Below are 13,560 nucleotides of genomic sequence, written 5' to 3' on the forward strand. Positions count from 1 at the left end.
ACATGAAGATTACCAAGTGCACAGAAAAATAGAATTGGTAGAAATAATGTATTTAGGGCTTAATAAACCTGGTGATTAAGAGGAAAGAGTTGATAAAAAGTCTCAGTGTTCTCTTTCACAATGGCTCTATAGTCAGACTTCATTTACCACTGGTATATAAAAATGGTGTTGATTAACCTGTCTCTGCCTCAACACTGTCTCTCCTTCCATCTACTGTATAAACACATGCACACACCCTTCCTCTAATTCTCTCTCCTTTACCCTTCTAACACACACACCCACTCCCCTATTCTGTTCGATGCGGTGCTGTGTTATCAGGCAGTGCAGCTGTGGCTGGTGAATTAGGGCTGTCTGTGGGACTCAGTTCAGGCTGCAGGCTCTATAATCAGCTCTATTAGGAGGACTGGAACTGCAGCTAGGATACAGCTCTATCTCTCTCTCCCTCTCTGTTTCATTCTGTTGAGTGCAAATGAAGAATGGTGGGGGGGTGACCTGTTTCCTGCTTTTAGCTTGTAACCCTTGACTCAATCCAATACAGGAAGTGATTGGTGGGTACACAAAAAGCTGTGACATGGATATACAAGAGAATGCATGGATATACAATGACTTTCATTGTTTTATAGGGCCCTAAGGTTTCCCTGACCATGTGACCTGAAAGGGACAACTGTGATCACATGGTGAGGAAAAACTCCTGGCCCCATACATAGGATCACTAGCTAGTGAACTGAGTTAGCCTTTCCCTCCTGCAGTATTTAAACCAATCACCACTCACCTCTCTAGTTTACCGTTAGGTACTATTTTAATAAAAAAATACACACAGCCCACGTGCTACTCACTCTGCTATCACCTAGGTACTGACTCTCTCTCTCTGTGTGTGTGTGTGTGTGTGTGTGTGTGTGTGCGTGCGTGCGTGTGTGTGGCAAATGATCTGTGTCTTGCGGCCTCCCTCCCCTAGCAACCACTCTCTCTCACTCCCTCTCTCCTTCTTTCTCTCTCAATTCAATTTCAATTTAAGGGCTTTATTGCCATGGGAAACAAATGTTAATGTTGCCAAAGCAAGTGAAGTAGATAATAAACAAAAGTGAAATAAACAATCAAAAGAACAGTAAACATTACACTCACAGCAGTTCCAAAAGAATAAAGACATTTCAAATGTCATATTATGTCTATATATAGTGTTGTAATGATGTGCAAATAGTTAAAGTACAAAAGGGAAAATAAATAAACATAAATATGGGTTGTATTTACAATAGTGTTTGTTCTTCATTGGTTGCCCTTTTTTTGTGACAACAGATCACACATTTTGCTGCTGTGATGGTATACTGTTCTTTTGATATGATTGAGTGTAGTCTGGCCCAGGAGTGGGAAGGTGAACGGAAAGGCTCTGGAGCAACGAACCGCCCTTGCTGTCTCTGCCTGGCCGGTTCCCCTCTTTTGCTCACTGAGTCTGTGCATAGTACATATGTACAGACATAGTCAAAGCTTTGCCAAATAGCTTTCTAGTTTGCTCAGTTTTTTTGTAAATTCTTTCCAATGTGTCAAGTAATTATCTTTTTGTTTTCTCGTGATTTGGTTGGCTCTAATTGTGTTGCTGTCCTGGAGCTCTGTGGGGTCTGTTTGTGTTTGTGAACAGAGCCCCAGGACCAGCTTGCTTAGTGGACTATTCTCCAGGTTCATCTCTCTATAGGTGATTGCTTTGTTATGGAAGGTCTGGGAATCACTTTTTTTAGGTGGCTGTAGAATTGAACGGCTCTTTTCTGGATTTTGATAATTAGCATGTATCGGCCAAAATCTGGTCTGCATGCATTATTTGGTGCATGTAAATAATGCATGTCACTCGCCCACCACACCCCAGTCACACCCACCACACCCCAGTCATGCCCACAATGCTCAAGAGGGCTTGGCTTCACACAGTCATTTTCCACACAGCTTACCACCATCAACCCCCGATCTCAGCCACCTGCTACCACACACACACACACACACACACACACACAAGCAAAATAGCTCTTTACTTGAGTTTGTGTCCATCACAGGCTCATCAGTGCTACAGTAACTACATGTACATTTACATGTAAGTCAATTAGCAGACTGCTCACAGTAGTGAGTGCACACATTTTCTTACTTTTTTTTACTGACAGACTGACAGAGTGTGAGGGGAGGACACCACCACCACAGCAAATCACTATAGCACTGGAGTAGCCTGGGGACAACTCAGCTTGAGTTTCTAAACACACACACATACACACCCCAGAGACAGAGACAGAGAGCGAGAGAGAGTCTACCTGACAGAACAATAAAAACAGACATTCATTTTTGTTTTCCAATTAGCAGAATGTCAGAATGTAGCAGATGGTGTTGTGTATTCAACAATATTTGTCACAGCTGCCAGCCACACAGGGAGTGAAAACAGTGTTTCTCCAGGTCTAGGAATCATCATGGTCTGCATCTCACACTGAGAAGACCTCTGTTTAACCTTTCTGTTACCTAGTAACAGTACATCAAAACACAACCACATACATGTACAGACACACACAGCTGTATCACCCAAAGCATCTGTCTAATTTAGCTCTGATCTCAAGGCTGGGAGGAATTCCTCCTCCAGGAGGATGAATACATGTGAAATATGTCTTGTGAATAAAATCCTACTTGTACAGTGAGCTACTATGTGTCTCTGTGTCTCTTTTTCGTTTTTGATGATTTGGAGGTTTGATATGGAAATAGAAAATGCTTTCATTGGATGTAAAAGCTTACAATCTGGTGGAATATCTCAAAGAGTTGAGTTGGCTATCAACATTAGTTGGATTTCATCCACAAAAGCATACATTTGGTGGAAGCAGTGTAATCCAGGCCAGTAGTAGGATGCTGTTCAGTGTTTGTATAAATGTTGTAGCATTTTAAACATTTTACAAGGCCTATTGTCTACTTGTAGCATCCTTTTTTTTACCTTCCTGTTCCTAAATAAATATCCTTTATTTTGGAAGACTGTCAGTCCATTTTAAGTGCACACAGCCAGGCCAGCATTGTCACAAGTAAGATAAATACATACAGATGTAGAATCTTAATTTGATCACACTGTTGCAGGAGAATTTTCCTGCAATGCAGGACATTTAAAACTTGTAGTGTATTTGAGGTTTAAAAAGTCTTCTGAAGTTTGTCATTTCCAATGTGATACATTTACAAGCCCTACAAAAATGTCCATTAATTATAATCCAAATAATAATTCACATTTAATAATACTAATTTTCCTGCTATAGCAAACTGGCTCAAATTATGATCCTACATCTGTACAAGACACAGTTTACAATCCAACACATTTAATCTCCCATTGTCCTGGCTGTACAGAGTGATCAATGAACAAACAGAACCATACAACAATCAGTCAGCTCCATGGAGAGATTTACTGTTACTGTAACTGTCCTGGGAGCCCCGCCTAAAGGGATGTTGTGGGCAGAATATGTTTTGTGACTAGAGGGAGTACAGCTATGACTGGAAGTGACTTTCCATACCAGGTTAGGAGTGTGTTATAGGTAACCCTAACCATTTTCCTAACCTAAGTCTCCTAACCTGCCACATTAATTATCCTAACCTGCTGCGTAAATTCTTCTAACCAGCTTTGGAAAAGTAACTTCCGGTCATAGCTGTACTCCCTCTAGTCAGAACCTGGAATGTGTCCCTTAGCTCTGTGCTATGAGTCTGTCTTTAAAGGGATGGTGCTCAATGGTGGACCTAATGAGGCCTGAGAAGCAGTGGAATAACTACCACAGCACATCACACTCACTTTCTTCACCACACACCCATCTCCTAATTTCTATCACACTGCCAACAAGTTATCAATGGGAGAAGGTATTTCAATACAGTTCTATTGTATTGTGGAAAGAAAGTGTACCCAAAAGCTTAATGAGAGATGGGAGTGTATTTTGAAAGCCTGTTTGTATGTCCCGAAAATAAATTCTCAGATCAATGCAGACACAGAGTTCGCCTTTTTATTTTTCTGGATAGTCACTCATTGGAGTGTTCTGGGGTAAGGAATGTGTTTAGTTTTTTCTATTGTATTGTACTTGTATAATAAACAGCATAACTTGTCATTTCCGTGAACAAGTGTAAATAAAAGGTGGCTTAACTAGTATCTTGATGTTGTTTCTAACTGTAGTACTGGAAAATAATTAAATCAGCCAAGTCTGAATGAACATTGAAGATCTGAGACCCACTCCAATTTGTATACCGCCCCACAGATCCATAGACAATGTAATCTCAATTGCACTCCACATTGCCCTCACCCACCTAGATAAGAGGAATACCTATGTGAGAATGCTGTTAATTGACTACAGCTCAGCTCAGCGTTCAACACCATTGTCCCCTCCAAGCTAGTCAATAAACTTAGGACCCTGGGACTGAACACCTTGCTCTGAAACTGCATCCTGGACTTTCTGACGGGCTGACCCCAGGTGGTGAGGGTAGGCAACATCACCTCCGCCACCCTGACCCTCAACACGGGTGCCCGACAGGGGAGTGTGCTTAGTCCTCTCCTGTACTCCCTGTTTACCCACGACTGCGTGGTGATGATGGTTTTGGAGTCGTGCATCAAGTTTGCTAATGACACAAGGGTGGTAGGCCTGACAATTAGACAGCCTACAGGGAGGAGGTCAATGACCTGGCAGTGTGGTGCCGGGACAACAACCTCTTGGTCAGTAAGACCAAGGAGATGACCGTGGACTACAGAAAATGGGGGTGGGGTGGAAGCAAGCCCCCATCCACATTGACAGGGCTGCAGTAGAGTGGGTCAAGAGATTTAAGTTCCTCAGTGTCCAAATCACTAAGAACTTAAAATCCTCCACTCACATGTGCACAGTCGTGAAGAAGGTGCGACAGTGCATCATACCCCTCAGGAAGTTGAAAAGGTTTGGCATGGGCCCTCAAATCCTCAAAAAGTTAAACTGCTGCACCATTGAGAGCATCTTGACTGGCTGCATCACTTCCTGGTATGGCAACAGCACCGCCCTCGACCACATGGTGCTACAGACGGTGGTGCGGACAGCCCAGTACATCACTGGGGCTGAGCTCCCAGCCACCCAAGCCATAGGCTGTTCTCTCTGCTTATGCATGGCAAGCGGTACCAGTGCATCAAGTGAGTCACCAACTGACTTCAGAACAGCTTCTATCCCGAGCCATAACACAGCTAAATAGCTAACAGAATGACTACAAGGACTTTCTGAGTTGACCCTTGTATTTATTTTTTTGCACTGTCTCTATGCACACTCACAGAACTCTACACACTCACACACACTGACACTCCAACACACACATAACATCCACACACACATACAATAATCATTTACGCTGCTGCTATTCTTGTTTATCATATATCTTGATGCTTAGTCACCTTATTTTATCTCTGCTCTCTATCACTCCAGTATCCCTCCCTGCACATTGTAAAAATGGTATTGGAACTGACCCTGTATATAGCTTCTGACTTTCTTGTGTTCTTATTATTTCTTATTTTTATTTCTCATGTGTTTTTGTTATACCGTAAGTTATTTTTAGTGGTACACTGATATTGATTACTGCATTGTTGGGTTTGAAGTTTGCAAGAAAGGCATTTCACTGTACTTGTGCACGTGACATTAACACTTGAAACTTGAAGTGCTCTATCACAGAGCTATAATGAATGACCACAGCAGACCCACTGTGCAAAGACGTCAGTGCAACGTCTAGTTTTGATTTTCATTTGATTTAGTTGTCAACTAACGTGAATTCACCATGTCATTGGATTTAGATTAAAAGTTGGGTGAAAAAAATACTAAATGCCCTAACGTTGATTACTTTTTTCAAATCCAATCAGTTTTCATGTTGATTCAACATCCTTTTTTGGTTGAAATGACATGGAAACAATGTTGATTCAACCAGTTTGTGCCTAAGGCAATAACCATTAACACTAACCGGGGACCAACAACTCAGCTGACCAAGGCAATAACCATTAACACTAACCGGGGACCAACGACTCAGCTGACCAAGGCAATAACCATTAACACTAACCGGGGACCAACAACTCAGCTGACCAAGGCAATAACCATTAACACTAACCGGGGACCAACGACTCAGCTGACCAAGGCAATAACCATTAACACTAACCGGGGACCAACGACTCAGCTGACCAAGGCAATAACCATTAACACTAACCGGGGACCAACGACTCAGCTGACCAAGGCAATAACCATTAACACTAACCGGGGACCAACGACTCAGCTGACCAAGGCAATAACCATTAACACTAACCGGGGACCAACGACTCAGCTGACCAAGGCAATAACCATTAACACTAACTGGGGACCAACGACTCAGCTGACCAAGGCAATAACCATTAACACTAACCAGGGACCAACGACTCAGCTGACCAAGGCAATAACCATTAACACTAACCAGGGACCAACGACTCAGCTGACCAAGGCAATAACCATTAATACTAACCAGGGACCAACGACTCAGCTGACCAAGGCAATAACCATTAACACTGACCGGGGACCAACGACTTAGCTGACCAAGGCAATAACCATTAATACTAACCAGGGACCAACGACTCAGCTGACCAAGGCAATAACCATTAACACTAACTAGGGACCAACGACTCAGCTGACCAAGGCAATAACCATTAACACTAACCGGGGACCAACGACTCAGCTGACCAAGGCAATAACCATTAACACTAACTAGGGACCAACGACTCAGCTGACCAAGGCAATAACCATTAACACTAACCGGGGACCAACGACTCAGCTGATCCACAGACATTCAAACAGTAGACACTGGCCATGTTTGAATACCCATACTTGCGTCCTAAATAGTAGGCCGTTTGAGTATGGAGAAAAAATGTAGTTTAATGGTAAGCGACATTTAGAAAAAAATCAAGAATACTTTAAATGCCGGATGTCATACTAATTTCAGCTTTGACAACAGCTGATCAATTAGATATGGGGATGCGCTAAGGAAATCAACGAATAGCGGGAAACAACGCAATCACGCATGACGCACTCTCAGTATGGGATTATTATTTTCTTTATAGTATGGGAATTTTCAAAAATCGAGTATAGTTTAAATGCCAGGATGTTATATTCACTTCAGCTCTTCATCTAGTAGAATTCGATACACACTTTTCCACAATGCATTGGAAGAGGTGGGCTGCGAGTAATAGGCCCTAGTTATCTTCAAACCTAACAACAAAACTAGGCTAGTTAATTGTGAAGATGCCAAAGAGTGAACTTTCTGTGGTGGTGTTCAAATGTAGGCTAAGTAGTTATTGTTCTCCTCAATATGATCACGTGTATTGCATCATAGGCTACCGATGTCATGTTAATCAGGCCTTTGGATTTGAACATAGATTGTTTTAGTTTTGTAGGCTAGGCTACCTAATTTAATTATTTCATTCATGGATCAAGCCTTAGCAGTCATTCTGATCTCGTTTCCAATGATCAGTGCTGTAGTTTATTGTGTTGCTGTCCTTCAGTTCTGAATTTGCGATACACCCGCAAGTCCATGTTTTTCTGTGCAATAGCCTTTTGATTTGATTTATATGTTACAGAGCTTTGGTTACACTAATAATGGAAATGGAACCAATGATCTGTTTCTGTCTTAAGTCCTTTTTAAATAGGATAGATGGGCTATTTGGGCTACGCTATAGGTCAAATGTGATAGTCTGCCTATAACCAGCCTGAGTAGGCCTATAACTCCATTCCTATTCTATTCTGAGTTTAGAGAAATTAAACAAATTGGAAATTAACTATTATCAGGCTGGTTGAAGTGATACATGTTGAATTCTGAAAAATCCATCCGCACTCGGCCCCGCCCCGCCTACTTAGCCAGTCACGAGCTGCTACTGCGTTGCGGTCGTGGCATACTGCATACTTTTAACTAAACGAGCCTCTGTTTCATGCAGCGCGCCAGAGCAGTTCTTTTGTCGGGAGAAAATGTCAAATGCATATATGTTAATTACATGCAAATAAAGGTTGCTTCGCTACCACCACACCAACAACGGAAGCACAATCATGGCCTCGGATTCGCGGGTGGTCACGTTAGAACAGACCCAGGGTCTGTTTCTGTGGCGGCAGAAAGGCTCATGTTTAATGTAGTTTTTAGTGCTCTTTAAAACCAGCAAATTACGGTAAAAACACGACTTCTCCACACAAAGGCTGAAACATTCATAACCGATGGGCACTACACGAACATGCAAATTGTTTTGCCATCCTGGGAGAAACTGGAAGGTCTACGTTGCACAGTAATCCTAATATCACTAACAGATCTCATGGTTTATTTTAGGGATTAGGAGACTCTTTATGATTCCTTAGTAAAAGGGAGTTATGAAATGTGAAGACACGTTACATTAGTTAACACATAAAACCAATCATATTCACTGTTTTAAACATGAACTTCCGCGCTGCACAGTTGTGTGAATCATCTGCCTTTTTAGTGCAATAAACTGTGTGGTTTCTTTAACACAAGAGGTTTCTGTTATGCCTGAATTCGACCCAAAACCAACGAGGAAGGCTGCAGTCTTGCGAGCGGTTGTATGAAACCAATCGGTACGTCAAGAAAAGCTCTCAACTGTGCCGGCCAACTCTTAATTTCTATTCAGTTCGACTCGCCATAAGTTTGGCGTCTGAACTGTGTGTAAGACAGGGTCACGGTTATAGGCCCAATAACCTCTCCTCCTACAGGCTACTTCTCTTTAAGTAGTCCACCACTCTCTCTCTTCCTCCCTCACTTTCCTAGAGTCCCCCTCTCCCTTTCTACTTTCTCCACACTCTCTCCTTCCTCCTTTCAACTCAATTTCCATGCTTCCTTCTCCCTCTCTTTACTTAAGCCCCCCTCTCCCTCTTCTCCTTTTTTCTACACTCTCTCTCCTCCTTTCTCACTCCCCCTCCCTCTCATTCTCCTCTCCTCTTCTCCATTCTCCTCTCCTCTTCTCCATTCTCCCTCCTGCAGCACACTGACCTGACAGCAGTGCTACAGATCCTGACTCTGACAACTGGGCCTGTCACTTCCAGACGAGGCCCAGTGTGTGAGGGGGGCGGGGCCAGCAGGCCACAGAGGCTGCTGTTCCTCCTCCACATGGCTCATAGTGTAACTGTAACCACTCAGCCCCAGGCCTGGCCCCAGACACCTGCACTGCTACTACACTACAGTCTAACACACTGCTGTACACTACAACTGACCTGACTCAGGAAGAATAGAGGAGTTAGTTCCATAGGACACTAGGGATGGGAGAGGCTGATATCTAAGCCGTGAAAGAGAAGATGAGAGAGGGATTGGACAGATGGGGATAGAGAAAGGGGGATGACTGAGGTGAAGGGGTGGGGAGGTAAAGATGAGAGAAAAAGTGGTCTTAGTCAGGTTAAAAAGAGAGAGAGAGAGCAGAGAAAGGGGAGAGGAGAGGATGCGATGTATTCACTAGCATTGTTCAATGCCACTCATTTATTTGTGTCTCTCTCTATTTCTCTTTCTCTCTTTACCTTTCTCTTACCTCCATCAGAACACTGTGGCCTTGGTGGGTTGTGTAGGTGAGAGAATGCAACAATGCAAATAGAGCTCATACAGGGAGGGAAGGGTGTTGTATAATTAATTACATGTGCACCATTCAGCTTCTTCTGTGACTTCCTTTGATTGAGGAGGCACTATATTACTAGCTGTATGTGAGTGTGTGCGTGCGTGAGAAGGGATATCACTCATATCATTTATCACGCATGTGTTTCACCACAACTTATTTTTTTTACAGCCTCTGTCACTAAAAGGACAATGCTGCCAGTGCTAACAAACAGATCATAACATAAACATTACAGTGGCTAGTTTTTCCCTCTCAAAGCAATCACTTACAGGTACATATTGGTCTGTCCAAACACAGAGATAAGATCAGAGCCTAATTAAAACTGTGAGATAAGCTGGACAGAACAACATTAAAGGGAGTTTGTCATCACGAAGGGGAGTTAAGGGATTAAGGGTTATCACCATGGAAATGTCCTAACTGAACCATAACTGAGTTATTATCTACAACAAGGTAGTTTGTGAATGTACCCTTGTGGCTTGTCAGTGCCAGGTGTCCCTTATTGGAAATGAAAGGCATTGCCTAGAGTATAAAAGTTTGGCCTTCCTGTTCAGTCAGGGGATCCCTTACTCTGGTAAAGATGGGCATGCCTTGGGAGGACGGGAGTGATGACAATGGCGTAACCAAATTGAAGATGCGTAATTGTAAGAATGTGTCTACCGCTAGTGTGCCGGTCTCCATTGGTCCACAGTCCTTCTCTCATGGCATGCCTTAGGTTTGGGATTATTTTGTTTGCCAGAATCTAGGTTCCATGTTGTATGCTACACTAATTAGTGAAAATGACTGCTCTAAACTGGAACTCTAAACTCTAACACTGTGCTGTCAGCAGATATTGTGTGAAGCACAAAGACGTTAAGGATGTTCTTGCAGTCCATGCGTCTATTGAGAATTTCTTGTGGCAAACAAATATTATGTCTTTGTATATTCTAATAGTTATTCTCTTGTTCTGTCCTTGATTTTAAGAAACATTTGAGCTGTAGGTCTGAGGATTTCACCTCACAACACAACATGGTGTACTGTACTATGGCTACATTAATAAGGCCTATCCATGTTACATAATTTTATTGATACTCAAGACTTGGGTTGAAATGGGCCAATGCCATTATAGAAATTCAGTAAGATTTTAGAAAAACGTGGCAGTGAAATCGCTGTCCTTTAACAACATTGTCATATATTTAGGGCTGGTCTGTTTTTGGCATTATCAGTCATAGATTCTCTACTGTATGACACAGTACATGTGGTGACTCATCAGAACAAACAAAACTATTGAGGCATTATAGGCTCCTTCACGCATGGCGATATCATAGCCTGATATTGCCTAGTTCTGTGCTAACTGGATTCGAGCTAATAGAGTAATGAAATAAAGCATTAACCTTATCGCAAGATGATATACAGACAGTGGTAATGGGTTCACTGGGAGGCTAGAGATCTGTAATGTCTGGGTCCAGATGTCTCTGTATGCATCCCTCCCTTTCCGGTGCTATGCAGTGAAGCCATCAAATTATATTACCATTGTCTTCCCTTGACACCAGTCATTAGGTCTGCCCATGCTCAGTCCAGTCTAGATCCTCCCCAATCACTTTAACCTCAATACTTAGGCTACAATCGGGCTTAATCTAATATGAGACTTTTGGCTCTCTATCAGATCTGTGTATCAGAGCCTATGTATTTGAAGGACACTTACTGTCCAAATAATGCCCATTTGAACAACTTCAAGCACCATCAGACTACAGTCTAGTCCAGTTGATAATCTTTGATTAGCTGTTCTGGCACCGGAATGGAATTTCAGAATTTTCTCCAATAATAAATAAAAAACACTTGAGTCTCCATACATCCCCCAAGCAGTCAGCCAACCAATGACGACATAGGAGACTGTCATCCAGGTACTTTGCATAAATATTCCTAACATTATCCTATCTTAAACCCTGGTAAGGTACTATGTACACTTATTTCATTCATCACCCAGAGATGCTTCAGGGTACATTCATGAGCAGTCGCTGTATTTTGAACTGCCTGTATTGTCGGTTGACCATGGGTAAAATCAATCAAGTATTGAAAGCTGACGCTAATTATATTTTCTCGTTATCTTCTTAGAAACTATATATAGCTCTATGGTCCCACCCTAATTAACACAATGGTGAAACTAAAGCTTAATTCGGAGCTCGGTTTCCTTCAACCGCCACGGATTACACATAGGATGGCGTCAAGGTCATTTGAGGGTAATTGAGAATGTATTCCGGGAATGAGTAGAATATTATTAACACTTTAGCTACACTGAACATGTTAGTTGTGTGTTGTAGGCTATCATTGAGGGTGAATGGTTGATGTTGTCTGATGCGGTTACTAAAAGGATAAGTAGACCGAATGCTTCAATTGTTTTGGACAACCCATAGCCTAGGCTGCTGTAGGCTTCATAATCGATACATTGATCAAACTCAATATTCAAACAGTTTTAATAAGTGTCCGTTCTATATAGCCAACCAATGAACAAACATAGATATACACTAAGCCTCTATCCTTGTTTACACTTGCCTGCCTTGCCATGCCGAGTGATTGCATGCATCTCCAACATGTTCCTTATTTCTGGCGATGCCAGACACATTTTAAAACATGTTTGAGGTTAAAGAAATTTAACTCGTGAAAGATGGGTCCACACTAGGCAGTGTATTGCAATGTGATATGTCCATTGGGAATTGTGTCATTGCACGTGCCAGCAGTTTCCGAATAATAAAAACACTTCGTGCGCACTAACTCTGCTCCACCCTCACAGGATTGTAAACCTACTACAAAAATGCGTTCCTGTTTTCACTTGAAGAGTGGCAAATTCATCTAAATCTCAATCCGTTCACATTGAGATGTAATTAATAATTATGTTAATCTTCGTAACAAACTGGATTGAGCTGCCCTATAGGCAAACATGGCTATTGATCTTCCCACATTTGGTAGGATAAAAGCGCGTCCAGAAGCGTTCCATTTTTCCTCTCCAGATAAAACCGTTATAACGGCATCGGTAACGTTCAGTTAACATTGTTATTGTCGGCTGATGTATAGATCTACGCTACTTTTATTCACTTGACTGTGCCATATTTTGATATTACATTTTTCAATAAATAAAGGAGTGCACAAAGAAAGATGACAATACCTGGTAGCTCAAAATGCTCTCAGGGTCGTTGACTTCTGCGGGCATGATAGTAGGGTCCGTGTATCGTCCTTTCAGTTGACGGGTGAGCTACTATACACGGAGTCAGAAGCTGAAGCTGATAGCCAAGACGGCTACAAGAGACTCGCGGTGTTTTCACTCAATTCTTTGACAGATATTCATTGGTGACATTCCTTCCCAATTCTGACAGACATGGTGTGGGAAAACATGTTCCCAGTTGAGAGAGAATCGTAGAAACGCTGCAAATTCCACCTGTTCTGTTATTAGCGTTTTGACGTCCTGATGCGCGCGCTCCTCAAGCTTTCCTCTCTTTGGTCCAGGGCAAGGTTAGCGTTGGATGGAGCATCACTGCTTGTTCAGCCAATTATGAGAAGGCAGCAGAAAGACTGCGACGCATTGCTGTTGCCACCGAACTGATGTCAAGATAAAGTCCCGTTTCAAGTTGCACATTCAGGGGGTAACAAAGTAGCCTATGTATCCATAATACTGGAGTAGATTTTACAAAGTATACGGATTCATTTTCAGATGTTTTACATTATCATTTGAACTTGCAATGTATAGGCCTATGACGACAGCAATCATGGCATAGACCAGGGATGGGCAACTGGCGGCTACTGGCATGCGACTGCGGCTCCACCTTTGAAGGCCCTCGGAACAATTTGGTTGTGTATCAGAAATGTTTTATCTTATGTCAGTCACTGATTAGTCAGTAGCCCATGTCAGCTAAACATTTTCAGATTTCTAAGTTAGTTTCGCGGCCAGCTATCCAAAAGTATCATGGTTGAATTACCCGCTGGGGGGGGGGGGG

At 42.4% G+C, this 13,560-nt stretch overlaps 1 protein-coding gene across 1 annotated transcript in view; it reads right to left on the reverse strand.

The window, feature by feature from the left end:
- LOC139413574 (solute carrier family 4 member 8) overlaps window positions 1-12,865 on the reverse strand; it is a 51,867-nt gene extending 39,002 nt beyond the window's left edge. Inside the window, exon 1 of the mRNA XM_071161090.1 lies at window positions 12,735-12,865. Within this exon, the coding sequence (XP_071017191.1) occupies window positions 12,735-12,779 (45 nt within the window). The 5' untranslated portion in view covers window positions 12,780-12,865. The remainder of the gene's footprint in view (window positions 1-12,734) is intronic.
- Between the last annotated feature and the right edge of the window lie 695 nt (window positions 12,866-13,560).

The sequence above is a fragment of the Oncorhynchus clarkii genome, chromosome 7 (assembly GCF_045791955.1).
Source record: "Oncorhynchus clarkii lewisi isolate Uvic-CL-2024 chromosome 7, UVic_Ocla_1.0, whole genome shotgun sequence".
Taxonomy (NCBI): Eukaryota; Metazoa; Chordata; class Actinopteri; order Salmoniformes; family Salmonidae; genus Oncorhynchus; species Oncorhynchus clarkii.